Here is a 23,231-nt window from a genome sequence, read left to right as displayed (position 1 = left end):
CTTCCAACAGAACAACGACCCTAAGAACAAAGCCAAGACAACGCAGGAGTGACTTTGGGACACGTCTCTGAATGTTCTTGAGTGGCCCAGCCAGACCCCAGACTTGATCCGGATCGAACATCTCTGGAGAGACCTGAAAATAGCTGTGCAGCAACGCTCCCCATCCAACCTGACAGAGCTTGAGAGGATCTGCAGAGAAGAATGGGAGAAAGTCCCCAAACACAAGTATGCCAAGCTTGTAGAGTATTACCCAAGAAGATTTTATGGTGTAATTGCTGCCAAAGGTGCTTCAACAAAGTACTCAATACGAAAGTAAATCGCCGTTTTATGTTGTTGTTGTACTGAATGTGGAACGATTCAGATTTTGCTTTGTCAATATGGGGTATTGTGTGTTGATTGATGAGCGAAAATAATTATTTAATCAATTTTAGAATAAGGCTGTGAGGTAACAAAATGTGGAAAAAGTGAAGGGGTCTGAATACTTTCCGAAGGCACTGTATATGTGATGTATTAGTATATAGTGTTCACTCATAAAGTATGTATGTACTGAATGTGATCACTTTCATCATGTCTGTTTCTTTTCTCCTGCAGAATGTGAGAGATGTGACCAACCGTCCACTCACTGAGTTCATGGCTCACTGTATTGACTCCCTCCCACCACTGGCTTTCACCAATCGGAGGCTTATACCAACCATGTTGCATCCCCCCTCTCCATTGGCCATACGCGCTCAGGATGACAAGCGGTTCATTGTATTTTCATACTTTGTCCCTGTTGAGTGCCCAGTTGCCACAGAGACCACTGCAGATGTATCTGCTGGTAAAAGAGAGGACTTATCGACAGATACACATCTTTCCTCAATGCTGCATCGATACCTGCCACACTTCTTTAACGATGACTCCATTCCACCACAGCAGACAGTAGAGGGAACCACTGAGGTCTCAGTTGCTCCAGTGGCAATATCTAATATCAAGGAAGAGGACAGATTCTATCCTTTCTCCCTCCCACCACTGGCTCAGCGGTTCATTGGCAATTCATTCAATGTCCCGGAAACCTCCCAGCCTGCTGTTTCAGCCACGGAGTGCCGAGTTGCCAAAGAGGCCACTGCAGGTACAGCCACTGTCAAGAGAGAGAACCTATGGGCAGCTAGAATTCTTCCTTCAGTGCTGCCTCCATGCCTGCCACCAGTCATTGACGATGACTTCATGCCTCCAGAGCACACAGTAGAGGATGCCTATGAGGTCTCATTTGCTACAGAGGCCACTTCAGGCACAGCTACTGTTGATGGAGTGGACAGATCCGCAGCTAAATGCCCTGTCCCAATGCTGCCTCCACTGCCATGTGTTTTTGACATTGACTACAAACTGCCAGGGGCGGCAGTAGAGGGAACCAACAAGTGTCCAGTTGCCAATGAAACAACCAATGATGTGTCCACTCACCTCAAAGAAGACATGGCAGCCGATCAAAGCCCTCCTGACTCTGCAGCACTGCCTCCAAGCTCGCCATGTATCCGTGACTCTGAACACAAACTGACCAAGGAGGAAAAAGAGGATGCCACTGAGTTCTCCCTTGCCACAGAGATCACTGTAGGCACATCCATTGTCCAGGGAGAGGACCTAGATAAAAGCCCTGCTCCAAGACTGCCTCCAATCTTGTCACACATTTTGGACAATGACCATAAGCAGCCAGAGGAGACGAAGGAGAGCGCCACTAAGTGCTCAGTCGCCGCTAATAGCGAGGATCCATCGGCAGCTACAGGTCTTCCCTCAGTGCTGCCTTCAAGCCTGCAACTTGTCTTTGACAATGACTACAAACGGCCAGAGGATGCAGTAGAGGGTACCAGCAAGTGTCCAGTTGCCAGTGAAGCAGCCGCTTCCGTGTCTACTGTCCTCCAAGAGGAGTTTTTGACTGATAAAAGTCTTCCTGCACCCGCAGCACTGTCTCTAAGCCTACCCTGCACCCACAACATTAACCACAAACAGCCAGAGGAGACAGTTGAGAACACCACAGAGTGCTCAGTTGACATAGAGGCAAGTGCAGTTGCATCCACTGTCAAGAGAGAGGAAATGATGGGTGATAAATGCCCTGTCCTTGCACTTCCTCCAAGCCTGGCATGCATCCATGACAAGGACCACAAGCAGCCAGATCAGAAAGGGAGGGGCACTACTGAGGAGGTGGATATCTGCCCTCACGCTCACCAGCTGGTCTCAGATGCTGACTTAACTCTGGCAACATGCAATGATGAGCCGCCCACCCCTCTGATCTGCATTGTCACTAAGATGCCTGTTAGAGTGGGAGCCTCCATATGCAGGTCAGAGGATGAGGAACCCAGGCCCTGGACCCTGGAAGAGGCAAAGGTAGGTGTCATATTTCACTCTACTACTTTACAGGGACGGTGGTCAGTTCCATTTCAATTCAATGCGTTGAAGAGAATTGGAATTTTAGAGTACTTCCTGAATTGACCGGAATTGAAATGGAATTGACCCCAACCCTGCTGCTCTTTGCTCATAGTATAAAACATCACCCCTCACTAGGGTTATTAGGCCATCATTGTATGTTGATCACTCAATTGTGTATTGAATGTGCCACATTGGAACAATTTTACATCTAGAGTCAATGTCTTCCTGTTAGGATTGTTGGATAAGACTTGAAATTGAGAGTGAAGAGAGGAGCGTCAAGGATGTGAGCCCGAGGGAGAGAGAGAGAAAGGAGATGAAACACAAGCAGGAGGAGCAAAAAAAGAGGGAGGAGCAAAAAAAGAGGGAGAAGAAAGACATGAAGGAGAGAGAGAAAGAGCAGAAGAAAGTCATGAAGGCTGAGAAGAAGAGGGAGAAGTTAGAACAGAAAAAGAGAGAGAAGGAAAGAAAAGAGAAGGAAAAGGCAGAGAAAAAGAGGTTACAGGGGCTGATGAAGATACATAATGACATGATGAAAGACAGGATTAAGAAAGAGAAGAAGTGTTCTGAGGAGCTGAAAAAGAGAGAGAAAGCTCAAGCTGAGTTCCTGGAGATGGAGAGAAAGATTCAAGTTAAAGAGGAGAAGAAGAGAGAAAAGATGAGGAAAGAGGAGAGGAAGAGACTGGAGAAGAAGAAAGAGGGAGCCAGCTGGAGGTGGAACTGAGAAGGTGATAGAAGAGCAGGGAAGGGATGAAAGCTTGAAGATGGATGAGTAGACTGGGTAATAGAGAGAGAGTAGGGAAGGATACTGTATTTTTTGCATGCAATGAAAGCATTTAAAAATAAGAAATGTTTACTCAGTTTGATTTTTGTTAAGGCATACTGTACAACACTGTATAAACTCAAAATGTTTACTTTTCACAAATCTGGGGAGTGTTTAAGGAATATGATGAGGAATATGATAGAGAGGAATATGATATTTTATTTTATTTTATTTTATGAGGAATATGATAGAGAGGAATATGATAGAGAGGAATATGATAGAGAGGAATATAATATTTTATTTTATTTAACTCGGCAAGTAAGTTCAGAACAAATTCTTATTTACAATGACGGCCTACCAAAAGGCAATAGGCCTCCTGCGGGGATGGGGGCTGGGATTAAAAATAAATAAATACAATTTTAATATAGAACAAAACACACATCACGACAAGAGAGACAACACAACACTTTAACCAGGTAGGCCAGTTGAGAACAAGTTCTCACAACTGCGATCTGGCCAAGATAAAGCAAAGCAGTACGACAAAAACAACAACACAGAGTTACACATGGGATAAAGAAACGTACAGTCAATAACACAAAAGAAAAATCTATGTACAGTGTGTGCAAATGTAGTAATACTAGGGAGGTAAGGCAATAAATAGGCCATAGAGGGTAATTAACTACAAATTAGCATTAACACTCATGTGTTCATGAGCAAGTAGAGATACTGGTGTGCAAAAGAGCATAAATAAATAACAATATGGGGATGAGGTAGTTGGGTGTGCGATTTACAGATGGGCTGTGTACAGGTACAGTGATTGGTAAGCTGCTCTGACAGCTGATGCTTAAAGTTAGAGAGGGAGATAAAAGTCTCCAGCTTCAGTGATTTTTGCAATTCGTTCCAGTCATTGGCAGCAGAGAACTGGAAGGAAAGGCGGCCAGAGGAGGTGTTGGCTTTGGGGATGGCCAGTGAAATATACCTGCTGGAGCGCGTGCTACGGGTGGGTGTTGCTATGGTGACCATTGAGCTGAAATAAGGTGGGGCTTTACCTAGCAAAGACTTATAGATGAACTGGAGCCAGTGGGTTTGGCGACGAATATGTAGCAAGGGCCAGCCAACTAGAGGATACAGGTCGCAGTGGTGGGTAGTATATGGGGCTTTGGTGACAAAACAGATGGCACTGTGATAGACTTCATCCAATTTGCTGAGTAGAGTGTTGGAGGCTATTTTGTAAATGACATCGCCGAAGTCAGGGATCGGTAGGATAGTCAGTTTTACGAGGGTATGTTTGGCAGCATGAGTGAAGAAGGCTTTGTTTGCGAAATAAGAAGCCAATTCTAGATTTTTTGGGGATTGGAGATGCTTAATGTGAGTCTGGAAGGAAAGTTTAGGTTTGTTAACACAGTGTCCAAAGAAGGGCCAGATGTATACCGAATGGTGTCGTCTGCGTAGAGAAGGATCTGAGAATCACCTGCAGCAAGAGCGACATCCTTGATATATAGAAAAGAGAAGAGAAAAGAGTACGCCCGAGAATTGAACCCTGTGGCACCCCCATAGAGACTGCCAGAGGTCCGGTCCAGGCCCTCCGATTTGACACACTGAACTCTATCTGAGAAGTAGTTGGTGAACCAGGCTAGGCAGTCATTTGAGAAACCAAGGATATTGAGTCTGCCGATAAGATTGTGGTGATTGACAAAGTCGAAAGCCTTGGCCAGGTCGATGAAGACGCCTGCACAGTACTGTCTTTTATCGATGCCGGTTATGATATCGTTTAGGACCTTGAGCGTGGCTGAGGGGCACCCATGACCAGCTCGGAAACCAGATTGCGTAGTGGAGAAGGTACGATGGGACTCGAAATGGTCGTTGATCTGTTTGTTAACTTGGCTTTCGAAGATTTTAGAAAGGCAGGGCAGGATGGATACAGGTCTATAACAGTTTGGGTCTAGAGTGTCTCCCCCTTTGAAGAGGGGGATGACCATGGCAGATTTCCAAGCTTTAGGGATCTCAGACGATACAAAAGAGAGGTTGAACAGGCTTGTATAGTGGTTGCAACAATTTCGGCAGATAATTTTAGAAAGAGAGGGTCCAGATTGTCTAGCCCCGCTGATTTATAGGGATCCAGATTTTGCAGCTCTTTCAGAACATCAGCTATCTGGATTTGGGTGAAGGAGAAGCGGGGGAAGGGGGCTTGGGTCCGTTGCTGCGGGTGGTGCAGAGCTGTTGGCCGGGGTAGGGGTAGCCAAGTGGAAATCATGGCCAGACGTAGAAAAATGCTTCTTGAAATTATCGGTTATCTAGATTTATCGGTGGTGACAGTGTTTCCTAGCCTCAGTGCAGTGGGCAGCTGGGATTAGGTGCTCTTATTCCCCATGGACTTCAGTGTCCCAAAACCTTTGGAATTAGTGCTTTTCTGTTTGAAAAAGCTAGCCTTAGCTTTCCTAACTGACTGTGTATATTGGTTCCTGATTTCCTTGAAAAAAAAAGGGAAAAAAGAAAGAAAAAAAAGAAAAAAAGACCGCTAGCAGTGGCTAACTGACTACTAGCTAGTAGCTAGTTAGCTGGCTAGCTCTGGTTTCTAAAATATAAAGATAGCAGATCCGTACCACATTGGGTGAGGCGGGTTGCAGGAAAGTATATTCAGTTCGTAGATGGAAAGCGAGATTAAAATATATCCGAAATATGTACGAAAAAACGAGGAAACCGACAAACACAGGTCCGACATGCTACGCCATCTTGGAACAGTAGATATAGATATAGTAGATTTATATAGTGAGACCTAAGTGACAACATAGCATGGTAGCAACACATGACAACTCAGCATGGTAGCAACAGAACATGACAACAACATGGTAGCAACACAATATGGCAGCAACACAACATGGTAGCAGCACAAAACAGGGTACAAAGGTTGTTGGGCACAGACAACAGCACAAAGGGCAAGAAGGACGAGACAACAATGCATCACGCAAAGCAGCAATAGAGGGAATATGATATAGAGGGGAATATGATATAGAGGGGAATATGATAGAGGGGAATATGATAGAGGGGAATATGATAGAGGGGAATATAATAGAGATGAATATGATAGAGGGGAATATGATATAGAGGAATATGTGTCACACCTGCTCCCGCAAACCCTTCCTGGCGCTCGAGGGTGCCAGGCCCCCAGCATTGCGCACTCCTGCCATCATCATTACGCACACCTGCCTTCCCCCCGACTCGCGCATCAGCAATTATTGGATTCACCTGGACTCAATCACTTCTGTCATTACCTTCCCTATATCTGTCTGGTCCCCCGCTCTGTTCCCTGCTTCTGCATTGATTGTCATATGTCCTTGTTTACCCATTTACTGAAGCTGTTCCTGTCTTGTTCTATGTCTGTTCCCGATTAAATGTTTGACTCCCTGTACCTGCTTCTCATCTCCTGCGTCGGTCCTTACAATATTATAGAGGAAGATGATTGAGGGGAATATGATATAGAGGGATGTGATAAAGGGGAATATGATATAGTGGAATATGATAGAGGGGAATATGATAGAGGGGAATATAATACACGGAATATGATAGAGGGAGATATGATATGGGGCAAAAAAATTATTGTGGGATGCATGCCAACAAAGCCACTACACAACACTATACAATACATGAATTGCACTATAACGGTGACAAACGGTGCCCACAAGCTGTTAGAGCCTACATAAAGCTGTGTCAACAGCAGTCCCAACACTGCTACACCGGGCTATCAGCGGAGCTTTGTCCGGTAGCGAAATAGTTCATTCATTCAGTGAGGCACATGGGCTACTAACAGCTTACTACACAACATACACTTAGTATTACTTTCTTAGCTACAGTATACATATCTCCCTGCCATATTACATAATTTATCCAGAAGCATACAATATATTTTTGGACTCAACTTGTTGTGCTGTGCTCACTTGAACAGGAAGGTGGCACGGCGGTCCTTTGTGGGCATTCTCTGGATTCATGGTGCTTTCAAGACAACTGGGAACTCAACAAAAAAAGCTTGAATCATGATGAGGTCATTGATCTTCAGGTCGTAGCTCTAGAAGGAGGCCCGAGTTCCCAGTTGTCTTGAATTTACTAAAGTCAGATTTTGCAGTTCCAAGTTACTAGCCTGTTCAACCTCTCTTTCGTATCGTCTGAGATTCCCAAAGATTGGAAAGCTGCCGCGGTCATCCCCCTCTTCAAAGGGGGTGACACTCTAGACCCAAACTGCTACAGACCTATATCTATCCTACCCTGTCTTTCTTTTTTTTATACTTTGTTTTTATTGTAGGAACACAAAGAAAGTACAAATAAAGTAAAATAAAAGAACAACAAAAAAGATCTGGCAGTTACAGTGCACTTCATACCTTCATCATCATATCATCATATTAGTTACATTGGCATCTTTGAATTAGACCTTTTCCAAGTACGAAACCCATTTTTCCCAGTATTCCTGACCTCTCTCCTGTTGAGTTCTTAAAGCAAAGGTCATACGCTCCATGTGGTGTATTTCTTCTACAATGTCTATCCATTGTGTCACTGTGGGAGGGTCTTTTTGTAGCCATTTCCTAGTGACAGCCTTTTTACTGGCTGCCAGTAGGACCTTCAAGAGGTACTTTTCTCTATTGTGTAAGTTATCAGGTATTTCACCCAAGTACAAAGAAATGAATGTTTGTTCTATGTCAAATCCCATTATTTTTCCAATGTTAGATCTTATTTCTCCCCAGTAAGTTTCGATTGCGGGGCAGGACCAAAAGATATGAGAGTGGTCCGCCCTCAATAGACCGCATTCTCTCCAACAAGGGTGTGGTGAGCCAGTCTGTTTTGATTTCAGTTTAGGTGTTATGAAGAAACGTATAACATTCTTCCAACAGAATTCTCTCCATGATCTTGAGTTGATGGAGCTTTGTTGAGTCTCTAATATGTTCAACCATGTTTCATCAGTTGTTTCATTGGGCTGACACATAATAATCTTTTAGGTTTGGTACGGCCATACCCCCACAGGTTTTTGGTAATTGTAATGTTGTATATCTAGTTCTTGGTCTCTTACTGTTCCAGATAAACCTTGATATCCGTTTATCCCATTCCCTAAACTATTTAGGTGGGATTTCTATGGGCAGTGATTGGAACAAATACAGTAACCTCGGCAGGATGTTCATTTTGATTGTTTCAATTCTACTACTAAGATCTAAGGGAAGAGAGTTCCACCTGTCTAGGTCATCATATATTTTCTTGTTGATGTAATCGTAATTCATGTCATAAAGTTTGGGTGTATCTTCTGGTACGTATACTCCAAGATATTTAATGGATGAAGAGGTCCAGGTGAAGTTAAACCTACTCTTCAGCTCTTCCTGTGGGGTATAATTATATACTAGGGCTTGGGTCTTGTGTACGTTAAGCACATACTGTTACGGCTGTCCTCGCTGACAGAAGGTGTGGACCAAAACGCAGAGTGGTTAGTGTTCATTCTTTTAATGAAAGTCAACAAAACAATTCAAAATACAAAAACAACCAACGTGACAAAACAGAAACCGTCCTGTGTGGCAACAAAACCTCCACAGGAACAAACACCCACAAAACACAAGTGAAACCCAGGCTGCCTTAGTATGATTCTCAATCAGGGACAACGATAGACACCTGTCTCTGATTGAGAATCATACCAGGCCGAACACCAAAATCCCAACATAGAAATAGAAAACATAGACTGCCCACCCAAAACTCACGCCCTGACCAATAAACACATACAAAACAAGAGAAAACAGGTCAGGAACGTGACACATACCCTGAATATGTTCCAAATGTTTGTAGAACATCCATCAATCTAGGTACGCTTGAGCTTGAGTCTTTAAGGAATAACAGAACGTCATCAGCATACATGCATATCTTATGTTCACTGTCTCTTATTGTTATTATCTCTAAGGTTGGGTCCTGTCTTATTGCCTGTGCTAATGGTTTGAGGTATAAGGAGAAGAGCGTGGGTGAATGATTACAGCCTTGTCTTGCCCCTCGCTCTAATTTTATCATTCGGGTCAAATGTCCATTTATCTTTATTCTAGCGGTCGGACATGAATACAATGTTTTGATGCACTGTATCACTTCTTTGTTGAAACCAAATCTTTCCATAACTTGGAATAGGTAATCCCATCCCACTGAATCAAATGCTTTTTCTGCATCTAGACTGATTAATATTGCACTTGTCTTATTCTGAGTAATGTGGTCCATGACATGTAGTGCTCTCCTTATATTGTCCTGTGTCTGCCTATTTTGTATGAAACCAGTTTGATCTCCGTCAATCAATTCTGGGATTGTGTTCTCCATTCTTTTGGCTATGATTGATGCATATAGTTTATAATCTGTGTTAAGAATTGCGATAGGTCTATATGAACTGTATTCTGTCTTATCCTTACCCTCTTTTGGGATTACAGATATGATGGCCTCTCTCCATATTAATTTCTTCGGTGGATATTTCTAAAGTTAGTCTATCATTTTGCTCTGTCCCAATTGAGGGGAGATCAAGTGAGTTCAAAAAGTGCTCTATTGTCTGTGCATCTGCCTTCTCTGGTTGCTTGTACAGATTTGTGTAATATGATTCAAATGGATTCTGTATTTCATCTAATTTGCATGTGATCTTTTTTGTTTTGGGGTCTTTTATTTTGAAAATGGTATTCTGTGCTTGTTGTTTCCTGAGTCTCCATGCTAGTAATTTGGTTGCCTTTGAGCCTGCTTCATAATATCGTTGTTTCAGGAACCTAAGCTTTTTCTCTACTTCTTCTCTATAAATCTGGTCAATTTCCTGTTTTACCTTTTAAATCTCTCGTAATATAAGAGGGTCTTTGTATTGACTATGAGATCGTTCTAAGTTTCTTAGGGTTTCCTGTAATTTCAGCAGTTTCTGTGCTTTAATCTTTTTCTTGAGAGATGATGTGGCTATGATCTTTCCTCTAATAACCGCCTTAGCTGCATCCCACAATATAGCAGGAGATACTTCCCCATTATCATTATTCTCCAGATAGATGTTCAATTCTCTTTATTGATTCCTTGAATGCTGGATCATTCAGCTTGCTTGTATTAAGTCTCCATATAGTATTTCTTGGTTTGCTATCAAGGTGTAGAGTGAGGTAAACTCCATTATGATCTGATAAGTCGCTCTGCCCGATCCTACAATCCTTAAGCCTGTGTCTATCTGCACTGTACATAAAAAAAGTAGTCTGACCTGGAGTATTCAGTGTGGCGGGCTGAGTAAAAAGTATATTCCTTATCGGTCTTGTGGGTGTCACGCCTTACATCGAGCAGTCCTAGATCCTGCAGTATCCTATTGATCTTTTTGGCAACTAGGCTCATTTTCCTATTTTAATTTGTGCTGTCCAATTTTGAGTTTAGAATTGTGTTAAAATCCCCTCCACAGATAAGAGTGCCAGTGGTTTCTGTGGCAATTAAATCAAACACCTTCCCGTAGAAGACCATGTCACTCCCTGGGGGTGCATATACATTAAATAATGTAACTTCCTTGTTATCCAGTTTACATTTAACAAGTATAAATCTACCCTCCTTGTCTTTTATTTCTGACATAAACTCAAAATGAACTGAATTTGGGATCAAGATTGCAACTCCCTTTTACCCATGTTGTAAGAAGAAAAAAAAGTGTTCCTATATCCCATTTTCTTGAGTTTCTCCTGTTCAGGTGTGGATAAGTGAGTTTCCTGCCAGAATAGTATGTCAACTCTCTCCCGTTTCATCTTTGCTATTACCTTACTTCTCTTGATGGCACTCCCCAGTCCGTTTACATTGAGACTTATGACCTTAAATTCCCGATGATGCATCGATATAAAAAATAAAAAACTGTGCACCATATCTGCCTGCTTATCATGAACCTAAAAATGAACGAAAAATCAAGAACGATAATAAAGTAAACCAAAGTGGGAAAATACTTTGGTATTTGGACTCCCATGTCAGAGGACTGTCTCTTGCCTCTGGGGTTTGAGGGGATGAACCTGTCCGCAGGATGGGCCCCTCGCTCAGATATGAAAATGCTTGACGTAGTCACAAACAAGACCTGGTGTAACCGAAAATAATAAGGGCGCCTATTTCGTCGCTTATACACATCGGTTAATTATAAGTTAATACTATATCGGTCATGCGTGCATATCATGAATCCTCCCCTTGATATGCCCTTCTGTCAATGTGTCATTAATCCTTAGCTAATTTATATGTTATTAACGTGACGCTACTTAATGTGTTCATAAAGAACACATGCTTTTGGCTACTCACCCTTGTTCAGCATTGGGGGAAAATAGGGGAGATATTTTATCTATTGCAATGTCAACCGTAACAACCCAGTCTTAACAGCTGCGGTAACTATTTATTCTGTTAAATCCAATTCAGTGTTTTACATCTTCCCGTTGGAAATGCCTGAGTCTCTCTCGGATGTGAACGTCCTCTCGCCGAGATGGTTTCCCTCTTTCTCCATGACCCTGCTTGTCGACAAAGATCCATGGGAGAGCCTGCTCGCGTCTTTCCGCTGGTGATGTCGCCTTTCTCCTGGCGGTATACTCCACTGGGAAGCCCCTTGACTTCAGGTCCTCAGCCGCCTCGTCTGCATGCTCGTATGTAACCGGGCCATTTTTCAGAAATACCCGCATTTTTGCCGGGTATGGTGTTTGGAAGCGAATACCTTTCTCTTTAAGTGCTTTCTTAATGGGGGTGCATTCTTTCCTACTTTACAGTATCTCTCCCGCATAGTCATGATCAAAGAACACTCGTTGGCCTTAGAAGTTAACAGACTTTTTCCAGGTAGCATGTAAGCCTTTCTCTTTGACTGAGAATTTTAGGAACCGTACTACTATGGATCTTGGTGGGGCGCCGCTGGGGGTTTTGAGGCCAGAGCTCGGTGTGCTCTCTCGATTCTCAGGTCAGTGTCGTCTTCAAGTATGTCCTTGAATAGACCCTGACGAAGTTGGGCATAAAGTATTTTTCTGCGCCCTCTACTACGTTATAAGGTCTAATGTTGTTTCGACGTGAGAAACCTTCGAGTTCTCTCACTTTTGCTATAGTGCGTGTTGGCTTTTCAGTGACTGTTCAAATATTTCCTTGACTGCGAAGTTCCATGTGTCCGTTCCCCAATGCGCTGTTCTGCGTCCCCCATTCTTGTAGATATGCTGTGAAGTTCTAATTTGTTTTCTTCCAGTTTCTGGTTAATGTCCTTCTTGAACTCATGTAGTTATTTTCTTATATCTTCTCGAAGTTCCTCTCGTAAGCCTGTGAACGCCTCGCGCAATTCCTCCTTCATCACCTCACGAAATGAGGGTTCTTTTGCTGCTGCTATCTTATTTGCTCTAGCATTAGCCATTTCGGGTTCATCGACGATTATATCTTCTGCTGTCTTGTTACGGGTTGTTGTAGCTCCGCGACCTTTTCCTATTTTCCCCGTTTCCATTTTGCGTAAGTTATTATAATGCTCAGAGTAAATACTTGAATTTGGGGGGGAAATACCCAACCAATGTGCAGTACGAAAAACTAGGCAGCCATTTCCAAAGTTGCATCACCGGAAGGCCCCCCCTACCCTGTCTTTCTAAGGTCTTCGATAGCCAAGTTAACAAACAGGTACCTTCTCCGCTATTCAATCTGGATTCAGAGCTGGTCATGGGTGCACCTCAGCCACGCTCAAGGTCCTAAACGATATCATAACCGCCATTGATAAGAGACATTACTGTGCAGCCGTATTCATCGACCTGGCCAAGGCTTTCGACTCTGTCAATCACCACATTCTTATTGGCAGACTCGACAGCCTTGGTTTCTCAAATGATTGCCTCGCCTGGTTCACTAACTACTTCTCAGATAGAGTTCAGTGTGTCAAATCGGAGGGCCTGTTGTCCGGACCTCTGGCAGTCTCTATGGGGGTGCCACAGGGTTCAATTCTCGGGCCGACTCTCTTCTCTGTATACATCAATGATGTCGCTCTTGCTGCTGGTGATTCTCTGATCCACCTCTACGCAGATGACACCATTCTGTATACTTCTGGCCCCTCTTTGGACACTGTGTTAACTAACCTCCAGACGAGCTTCAATGCCTTACAACTCTCCTTCCGTGGCCTCCAACTGCTCTTAAATGGAAGTAAAACTAAATGCATGCTATTCAATCGATCACTGCCCGCACCTGCCCGCCCGTCCAGCATCACTACTCTGGACGGCTCTGACTTAGAATACGTGGACAACTACAAATACCTAGGTGTTTGGTTAGACTGTAAACTCTCCTTCCAGACTCACATTAAGCATCTCCAATCCAAAATTAAATCTAGAATCGGCTTCCTATACCGCAACAAAGCATCCTTCCCTCATGCTGCCAAACATACCCTCGTAAAACTGACACATCCCTTTACAAACAGGTGGAAGACAAACTATCAGTACAAGCAAACCATACAAACAGCTTTCTTTTGCTATATTCAATAGACAGTGATGAGTTGCTGGGCCCACACTCACCAACTGGCTTAATTTTAAAGATCTTTCCATTGTGCAAAATATGGGTTGGTCTTTTCGGTTCTTCTCGCCCCTCACCCTTCTCAACCATCGCCTTCTGATCTTTATCCATCTTGATCTTCAGTTTCTCATTTTCATTTTGTACAGCCGCAGAGACCTCTAGGAATAGTCTACAGATTTTACAAACAGCCTCCTTTGTCAACAGGTGCATAATGGTGCCAAACTGTTTCTAGAGAGATTGAAGTATATTAGAATGAAGCTAACAAAGTTATTTTTTATTTAACTAAGTCGGTTAATTACACATTCTTATTTCAATGACGGCCTAGGAACAGTGGGTTAACTACCTTGTTCAGGGGCAGAACGACAGACTTGTCAGCTCGGGGTTCGATCTTGCACCTTTCGGTTACCATTACCAGTCAAACACTCTAACCACTAGGCTACCTGCCACCCCATTGAAATTCTGAATTAAAATACACCCACAGTGCGATTTAAATTTATTAAAATTAATCAATAATAGTCTTTCGATTAATTTATATGACAACATTCCAAACTTATTAAGCATTATCTAGTCCAATTGTGGCACGTTTTCACAATTTTTTATCAGTTTCAATGGAGGGGGGCTTTTATTTTGAAGGCGAACCGCCGATTCCCCGATTGTTGCTCACGCTAATAATGTTGTTCACTACACACACGTTGTTATAATGGTCACGTCAGAGAGCATTGTCCTACAAAACGCTAAAGCTTAAACAACTATACACAGGACACATTATACCGTGTTTATCCGTTGAATCCACACAGAAGACGGTTATTTGTTAAGGCTTAACGAAAAAAGGTCGCGCGACGATTGTGTACGATTATAGCTAGTAGCTAACGTTAGCTAGGTTACGAAGCCAAGTATCTGCATAAAGTTACTTAACAGGGACAACATGTCTAGTCTTAACAGTCGCACTATTTTTGAGACAGAAACAACATCGATTATGGCTTTTATCGTTGAGACGGCAGTAGCAGAAATTAGCCAATTGTTTTTGGACAACGAATCAATCGTGGCGCCAATACAAAGTAACCTGGGGAAAAAGGTGAGCAACGTTGTTACAAAGATTGTAATTGTTTAATAAGCAAGCGTTAGTTTGGATCTTGTGGGTCATTTGACCAAGACCGTGGCAAAATATTGACTATCATTCTTATAACCGGGGTTACAATTTCTCCAAACGGACTAAAACTAGTTTTTATTGGACAAATTCAGGTTAGTCCCGCCCAATAATATATTATAGTGGGTGCTGTTCTGAAGTCACCGTCCGCCATTATGATACAGTATTTCAATGTAATGTTTCAACGACAAATATACATTCATTGAACTATTTATTTAGTGAGGAGTGCAACATAAGAACTCTATTTAAAAATATATATATTTAAAAAACTAATGTTTTTATATTTTACATTTGTATTGAGAAATGATTGGCTTCTCTTCAGTTCATACAATACTATGTATTGTTTTTTTAGAAGTATGTATTACAGTGTCTGTAATGGAGAAAAGAAAGACATATTTATCTTCCAAAACATGTAGCTGTTGAAATGAAAACATGTACCTCACCTCTCTACAGGACAAAGAAACACAGCGTTGATGACTATAATGTAAAGCTGGAGTAGTTAATGCATGATCCCATAATGTTTTCAATATTGCTAACCAGTTTAAGTTAAAGCTGATGTAAAATTACTCCCCCATTACGCCAGTACAAAGAAATTGCAATAGTCAAGATGAATAAATGTATCTTAGTACAATAAATCTAGGAGTGGGTTCACTCACTGTTAAAATCTCTGGGTTCAGTGGTGGCCTTTTTGTATATGTCATGTAGTACTAGGTGGCTGCTAATGTAAACTACATTCATTGTCAATGCACAATATTTGTTCAACAGTTTTGAAAGAACTATTAGAAAATCCATAAGAACAGCAGTTAAATTGGACACGTATCACCACTTCATCCATGCTTAATAACATCAACAACAATGGGTTATCATTTTGTAAGCCAGCTAGCATAAGCAGACATTTGCGTACATGCGTTGCTGTGGTTGCACAGTACCACAAGCTGTCAAAACAAACCAAAAAGTACATTTTCTACACAAATAATTTAGATACTACGTATGAAATGTCTTCCCACATCCCTTGAATTGGTGCTGGCTATTTCCATATCCACACATCGTGGCATTGTTGACAAATTTGATATTTTAATGTGGGGATATTGTTTTTCCCTGATTCACTTCAAACGCTCTTATTGGCCAAGACATAGCGTCAGCTATCCAGTGTTTAAATACGTAATTGGTCCCGTTTCGTACTATTTCCTTCTGTTGGCTCCCATTAGGTTGGTTTGGTCTCTAGTAAATACACCCTAGGGAGGTATTCATTGGTCGCAGACCATAGCAAAACATTTGGCCTGTTGCAAATGGAAACCGAAGCAAATATAACCAAACGAGGAGGGACGTACCCAAATTTGATCAATCGAAACTGTTGTTTTCGTTGCAAGACTGTTGGTGGTAAACCATTTCCATTGCACACCGCCCTATGGGACTCCCAATCGTGGTCGGTTGTGATACAGCCCAGGATCGAACCAGGGTTTGTAGTGACGAACAGTGCACAAGAAAGTATTAAATCCAGTTGTTAGTTGCTAACCCCTCCCAAAATCAAACATGTATTACATGTTATGTTCTCGCTTTGCACATGCATCTGTCTGTTTCACACGTTTGTCGTATTTAAAGTCTAGTATCTGGGCCAGTGAAGTATAACTGGCTAAGGAAAGTAGCAAAATAAAAAAAAATACAAATTGAGAGTAACTTTGTTAGCTTCATTCTAATATACTTCAATCTCTCTCTAGAAACAGGTTGGCACCATTATGCACCTGTTGACAAAGGAGGCTGTTCGTAAAATCTGTAGACTATTCCTAGAGGTCTCTGCGGCTGTACAAAATGAAAATGAGAAACTGAAGATCAAGGTGGAGCAGATGGATAAAGATCTGAAGGCGATGGTTGAGAAGGGTGAGGGGCGAGAAGAACCGAAAAGACCAACCCATATTTTGCACAATGGAAAGATCTTTAAAATTAAGCCAGTTGGTGAGTGTGGGCCCAGCAACTCATCACTGTCTATTGAATATAGCAAAAGAAAGCTGTTTGTATGGTTTGCTTGTACTGATAGTTTGTCTTCCACCTGTTTGTAAAGGGATGTGATGCACAACAGCACAATGTTGTTCAACGCAAAGGAAATGTAAGGTTTTATCTGCTTGTTATTTAAGATCTCCCAATGATGCCTGTTAACAATGTGAAGACAAACACAGTGGCCTCAGCGTTGCTCAGCATTGGAGATGTCAGTCAAGTAAACACTGTCATTGTACGGGAAGAGGTATGTTCTTGTAACTTATGTTCATCTTCTGTGTATGATTTTAGCAAATCTGACAAATGTCTGTTTATATTAAAATAATGACTTTCCTTCATTCCAGACTACTGCCAGAAATACAGGCTCTAGCACCGACCCTGTGAAGGAGAGGAGTGAGGTGAAATCAGGAACTAAAACGTCAGTCATTGAAGGTAATATCCCAAAGAAACATGGGTTCAGTCCTAAATGGCACCGCAGGGCTTGACATTCAGGTATTTGTCAGTGCCAACTGAAAGCTAATGGCCCGGGTCAAGATCTTACAGGAAAGCAGATGATGCACACATAATTTCAATAGCAGGTGATTTTATTTTTCATTTGCGGGCTGAGCTTATTATAACCTACCCTCCATACCTAAACAATTACATTTGAACTTGACAATGTCATATTTACATTGATTGTTTGGAGGGGAAAAATAAAACCTTGGCACAATCTAAATTAATATACGGGAGGTGTTATTCTTAATGATATTTAACAGTCAGCAGGCTACAATTGTAGGGCCCTGTAAAATCCTACATTTTTGACATTCAGTTTTCCAGGTTTCGTTTTCAGGTTTCTGAGGGTTTTTTTCTTCATGTTTTCACTCTCAAAATCACACCTTTTTTTGGGGGGGGGGGGGGGGGGGGCAACCAAATTGGATGTTCCAAGTACACAACAATGCTTAAACCACAACAATAGACCACTTTTGAGGTATGGGATTTATTTTTTATTTTGTCTTTTATTGTGGGAGGGTGTAGTTTCCCTTTAATTCAATGGTGCACCCTGGCAAGAGACGTTTGTGTTTGGCTAGCGGTGTTTCTGTAGCCTACTGTACAATGTATAGTGTGCATCACAGGAGATTGGTGGCACCTTAATTGGGGTGGACAGGCTTGTGGTAATGGCTGGAGTGGAATGATATCAAATACATGGTTTTCATGTGTTTGATGCCATTTCATTCACTCCGTTCTGGCCATGATTATGAGCCGTCCTCTGCTCACCAGCCTCCTGCGGTGTGCATGTGATTGCAAAGTTTGCTGAACAAATGCCCACCTGATTGATACAAATCATGATATTATTCTGCCAGGTAGGCCTACTTTGTAGTCAATATTTAATTGGGAAGGTTTTTTGGGAAAGCCTTTAAAGGACAGTTTCGGCATGCTAACTGGCAAAAGAACATACACAGGCATTACTTCTTCAGAAAGTTCCAGGAAATACAAATCACTGATGCATTCTTTTCTATTCATGAATTATGAGAAATTAAACACATTTTTGAATAAATTCAATACATTTTTTTTATCTGTCCACTTCAGACCATTCAATCAAGACCAGACCAAACTTTTTAAATACCAGGTTTGCATATCCACCAATTCTTGCCTTCACATTCACTGGTAGGCTAGATATCATAACTTGAAATGTATTTTCTACTGCTTTCCTGTGCCTACCGCTCTTCTGTGAGCTGCTCCACAACCAGTTGTCTGAAAGCTGCACGCTCTCGCTGCCCGGTGATATTCTGCTCAAAGTAGGCCGTGTGTGGCACAGTGTGCTAAATAATATACATAATGAACTAACAGCTTTGGGAATTTTACTATTTTTTCATATTTAAAAAAAAAAAAAATATCAATTAGCCTAGATTGAAAATTCTTGGCATTTAATAATTATATATAATATTATTTTCACTGGTCCAAGCGGGCCAATGACATGGATAATTGACTGGCCCAGAGGGTTTCCAAAACCTCCCGGGACCAGTGGGCAGCCCTGTAAGTCGAGCCCTTCACCCTATTCACTATATAGGGGTGCCATTTGTGACACAGCCATACAGTGGTTGCTGGTACAATTTTGTGTTGTATTGAAAGATGTCTGTCAAACCAGTCATTTACTGTAGCATAATGCCTGTATATTCCTCTCATCTGTAGGTGCTGCAGAGGCTTACAGTAAACCGACAGAGACTTCTTCTCTTCTTCTCTCTGTGGGAGACTCATGTGGACTGAATACAAAGCCCTCATTTAGAGACACTGAATCCAAGGGTGAACCTATGAGAGCTGCTGTTCCAGAGGAAACGGGCAGCGGGAAAGGCAGTCATGCAAAAGAAACAAGCAGCCGTACTGCTAATGGCATTGAATCCACAGAAAACAGCCACGGAATACAGCAGAGCATTTCCAAGCTGAGGAAACCCTTCAAGTGTGACATATGTGAGAAGACCTTCCACGCGAACTGTCTGTTGAAACGCCATATAGCAGTTCACAATAAACCGAAGGGGCCCTTTAAGTGTGACATTTGTGCGAAAACCTTCCGCCTGAACTGTATGCTGACTCAACACATGCAAACTCACTCAAAAGAGAAACCTTTCAGTTGCAAAGTTTGCGGAAAGAAATTCCGTAGTAAGACAAATCTGAAATCACATGAGTTTGTTCATGCAGAGGTGAAACCGTTCACCTGCCTCACTTGTGGACGAGGTTTTGCATCAAAGTACATGCTTGAAGTACACCAGCGAGTTCACACAGGTGAAAAACCATATAGCTGTACTACATGTGGAAAGAATTTCAGTATATCTCAAAACCTGAAAACACATATTAGATCTGTACATACAGAACGTACAGAACGCCCACACCCATGCTCCCACTGTGACAAGACCTTCTGGCGTCCTGTCGAATTGCAGGAGCACCAGGTAGTTCACACAGGGGAGAAGCCATTTAGATGTGAAATATGTGAAGCTACTTTCAGCTTTAAGGAGAACCTTACGAGACATCATCGAATTCACACGAAGAAGAGGCCGCACACATGTGAGGCGTGTGGAAAGACATTCATTCAGTCCACCAACTTAAAAGCTCACATGCTAGTTCATGGGGCATTAAAACCATTTATGTGTGACGTTTGTGGAAAGACTTACCTCTACAATTATCAACTGAGAATTCACAAGCTATCACACGTGGCTGATGGAGAGGGGCACTCAAGAACCAGAAAGAACAAGGCCAACCAACAAAAACAAACCGATCAACCAAAACCCTTCAGCTGTGAGATATGTTTGAAGGGCTTCAGCTCCATCGGTTCTCTAAAAACACATGGAAGAATTCACACAGGAGAAAACATATACACTTGTTCCACATGCGGAAAGACTTTTCTCCATAAAGTTACTTTTGACTATCACCAGAAATTACACACTGGAGAGAAGCCCAATGCTTGTGGTTGTTGTGGAAAGAGATTTATTACAAAACAATCTCTTAAGATACATGAGCTGATCCATACAGGTGAGAAACCACACAAGTGCAGTGATTGTGGGAAGACTTTTGGATTTATCGGTAATCTCAAAAGGCATGAGCGAGTCCACACGGGAGAGAAGCCTTTCAGCTGTGATGTCTGTGGGACACGATTCAGACAAGCCAATCATGTCAAAACCCACATGCAAGTGCACACAGGAGTCAGGCCATACTCCTGCAAGAGATGTGGAAAAGGCTTTTCTGATTCAAGACACTTCAAAAAGCACAACTGCGTCAGTAGCTAACGCAAATCTTCTGATCGCACTTTCAGAAGTAAGAAATGAGGATTACATGCCATGATGTTACAATCTCAATCACGTGGATATCTAATAACTTGAGTCAAATGTGTATGAGTCTGACTACTGAAAGACATTGGGTTTTGTTGTGTGGATTTCCCAAAAGATTCCATAATCTTGGCATGTAAATGATTCCTTTACTGTGATGTTCACATCCCTAATATTAATTGTCCAGTGAGACTTTTATTCTAATAGATACTTTTTGTTCTTTGAAATAGCCTTAACTATTAGGTTGGATGGCCTTATGGGATTATTTAGGTGCAGTGAAGGATTAACAAATACCATTTATGCAGGGTAGAAACTAGGAGGGTGATGAGATGACGACAAAAAAAAAACTGCAGTCATTTGTGAAATAAACTTTACTGTTGAAACAAGATATTTCAAGGATTTGATGAAAATAAACCTGGAATAAAGACAATATTACAATATTGTATTTTGTTGTAGTCCTTTCTTATTGAGTGTCTCTGTGACTGTGCCTTCCATAATGTAGTTTTTTTAATATATATTTTTTCACCTTTATTTAACCAGCTGGCCAATTGAGAACAAGTTCTCATTTACAACTGCGACCTGGCCAAGATAAAGCATAGCAGTGTGAACAGACAACAACACAGAGTTACACATGGAGTAAACAATAAAAAAGTCAATAATACAGTAGTGGGAAAAAATGAGTCTATATACATTGTGTGCAAAAGGCATGAGGAGGTAGGCAATAAATAGGCCATAGGAGCGAATAATTACAATTTAGCAGATTAACACTGGAGTGATAAATCATCAGATGATCATGTGCAAGTAGAGATACTGGTGTGCAAAAGAGCAGAAAAGTAAATAAAAACAGTAAGGGGATGAGGTAGGTAAATTGGGTGGGCTGTTTACAGGTGGACTATGTACAGCTGCAGCGATCGGTTAGCTCCTCAGATAGCAGATTTTTAGTACAGAGATCAAGTCTCCTCTCCAGAGTGTTGCCTCTTCTGGTGTTGTTTTCTGTTGTTCATTTGGGAGAAGCTTTGTCCACATTCTGATCAGTGGTACGGTTTCTCTCCAGTGTGCATTCTCATGTGTATTGTGAGAGTTCTTTTGGGAAAAATATTTTTCCACAGCAGCAGCACTGGAAAGGTTTCTCTTTATTATGCACCCTTCTCACATGAGTCATCACATGAACGAGAAAAAGTATCTCCACATTCCGAGCAGGGATAGGCTGCTCTTTCTCCAGAGAGTTGGAACTTGTGTGCTTGTTTGTGACACTTAAATGTTTTTTCAAGAGCAAAACTCTTCCCGCAATCAATGCAGTAGTACGGTTTCTCTACAGTGTGTATTCGCTGGTGCTCTTCCAACTGTCGCAAATTTGTAAAACCCTCCCCGCAGTCAGTGGAGAGGAATGGTATTTTTCCATTTCCAGTGTGTATTTTTTTCAAAATCTTTTCAGTCTTTCAAACTTTGCCTTTTTTAAGAAACACTTTACACAGTCAGAACAGTGGAGTGCCAGTTCTACAGAATGTACTGGAAGGTGTGATCTTAGTTTTGCCATGTCAGGAAATCTTATCACACCTTGAACAGCTGTAACATTTATTTTCCTTGTGTGTTAGTTGATGTTGTTTAAGCCTCTCCTTTCCTGCAAAGCGTTTGTCACAATTAGAGCAGTGGTAAGGCCTTTCTCCTGTGTGTGTTTCCTGATGTCTTTTAAGATGATATCCGTGAGTAAAACTCTTATTGCAGTTGGAACAGTGGTGACACTTTTCCCTTGGTGAGATCTTCTCTGTGTGTTTTCGCTGGTGCTTTTTCAACGACCATAACAGTTTGAATCTCTTCCCACAGTCGGGGTAAAGGTGAGGCCTTTCTTGACTATGTACATCCATGTGTATTTTTAGTTCTCCCAGTTCAGAAAAACTTTTATCACAGTAAGGACAATCACCCTCTTTCTTATGTGTCCTCTGGTGACTTTTCAGATTATCAGAGCGGGTAAAACTTTTCCCACAATCAGGGCAGCGAAAATGTTTCTCTCCTGTATGTGTTCGCTGGTGTAGTTTAAGTTTATCCACTTTAGAAAAACTTTTACCACAATAAGGGCACTCAAGAAGCCCCAAAGTATGTTTTTGTTGGTGCATTTCAAATGCATTTAACAACTGGAATCTCTACCCACAATTTGGGCAAAGGTATGGCTTTTCTCCAGCATGTACATGCATGTGTGTGTTCAGATCCTCTGGTTTGGAGAAACATTCTTCACAATGATTGCATTGCAAAAATCAGAGCACCGATGAGGCTTCTCTCCCGTATGTGTTCGTTGGTGTCTTTTAAGATGATAAACTCGTGTAAAGCTCTTCCCACAGTCGGAGCAGGGATGACGCCTCTCACCTCCATTAGAACTCACAATAGGGTCATCGGAAGTATCATGATGAGGCTTCTCTCTGTTCTCCTGAGTTGTTTGGGGCAGTTGTCTTTCTGGGTGTTGATTTTTCCCAAGTTCAGGCACACTGTCTACATTTGCTGTACTGCTGGTAGCTTTGAAGGTATTCTCCAGCTGGTGCTTTTCAAGCTTCTCCAATATGACAAAGCTTTCCACGAATTAGGGGAGTGAAAATTATGTTTGTCTTTCATGTGTAATTTTTGGTGTGACTTGAGATTATCTAATCACCCAAAACTTCTGTTGCAATCA

The 23,231-nt window shown here is 41.9% G+C and overlaps 2 protein-coding genes across 2 annotated transcripts; both read left to right on the top strand.

The window, feature by feature from the left end:
* The first annotated feature begins 773 nt into the window (after positions 1-773).
* Positions 774-3,189, top strand: LOC129859716 (inner centromere protein-like). The gene is made up of 2 exons (XM_055929814.1): positions 774-2,355; positions 2,630-3,189. The coding sequence occupies exons 1-2, from the start codon at positions 859-861 to the stop codon at positions 3,116-3,118; spliced, it is 1,986 nt and encodes a 661-aa protein (XP_055785789.1). The 5' UTR covers positions 774-858; the 3' UTR covers positions 3,119-3,189.
* An 11,092-nt stretch (positions 3,190-14,281) lies between these two features.
* LOC129859715 (oocyte zinc finger protein XlCOF6-like) lies at positions 14,282-21,009 on the top strand. The gene is made up of 5 exons (XM_055929813.1): positions 14,282-14,711; positions 16,502-16,736; positions 16,916-17,022; positions 17,120-17,207; positions 18,945-21,009. Exons 1-5 carry the CDS (start codon positions 14,562-14,564, stop codon positions 20,528-20,530), a joined length of 2,166 nt encoding a protein of 721 aa, XP_055785788.1. The 5' UTR covers positions 14,282-14,561; the 3' UTR covers positions 20,531-21,009.
* Positions 21,010-23,231: the final 2,222 nt, after the last annotated feature.

The sequence above is a fragment of the Salvelinus fontinalis genome, chromosome 7 (genome assembly GCF_029448725.1).
Source record: "Salvelinus fontinalis isolate EN_2023a chromosome 7, ASM2944872v1, whole genome shotgun sequence".
Taxonomy (NCBI): domain Eukaryota; kingdom Metazoa; phylum Chordata; class Actinopteri; order Salmoniformes; family Salmonidae; genus Salvelinus; species Salvelinus fontinalis.
Note: the sequence above shows the minus strand (reverse complement) of the source record. Positions and strands in the feature narration are given on the sequence as shown.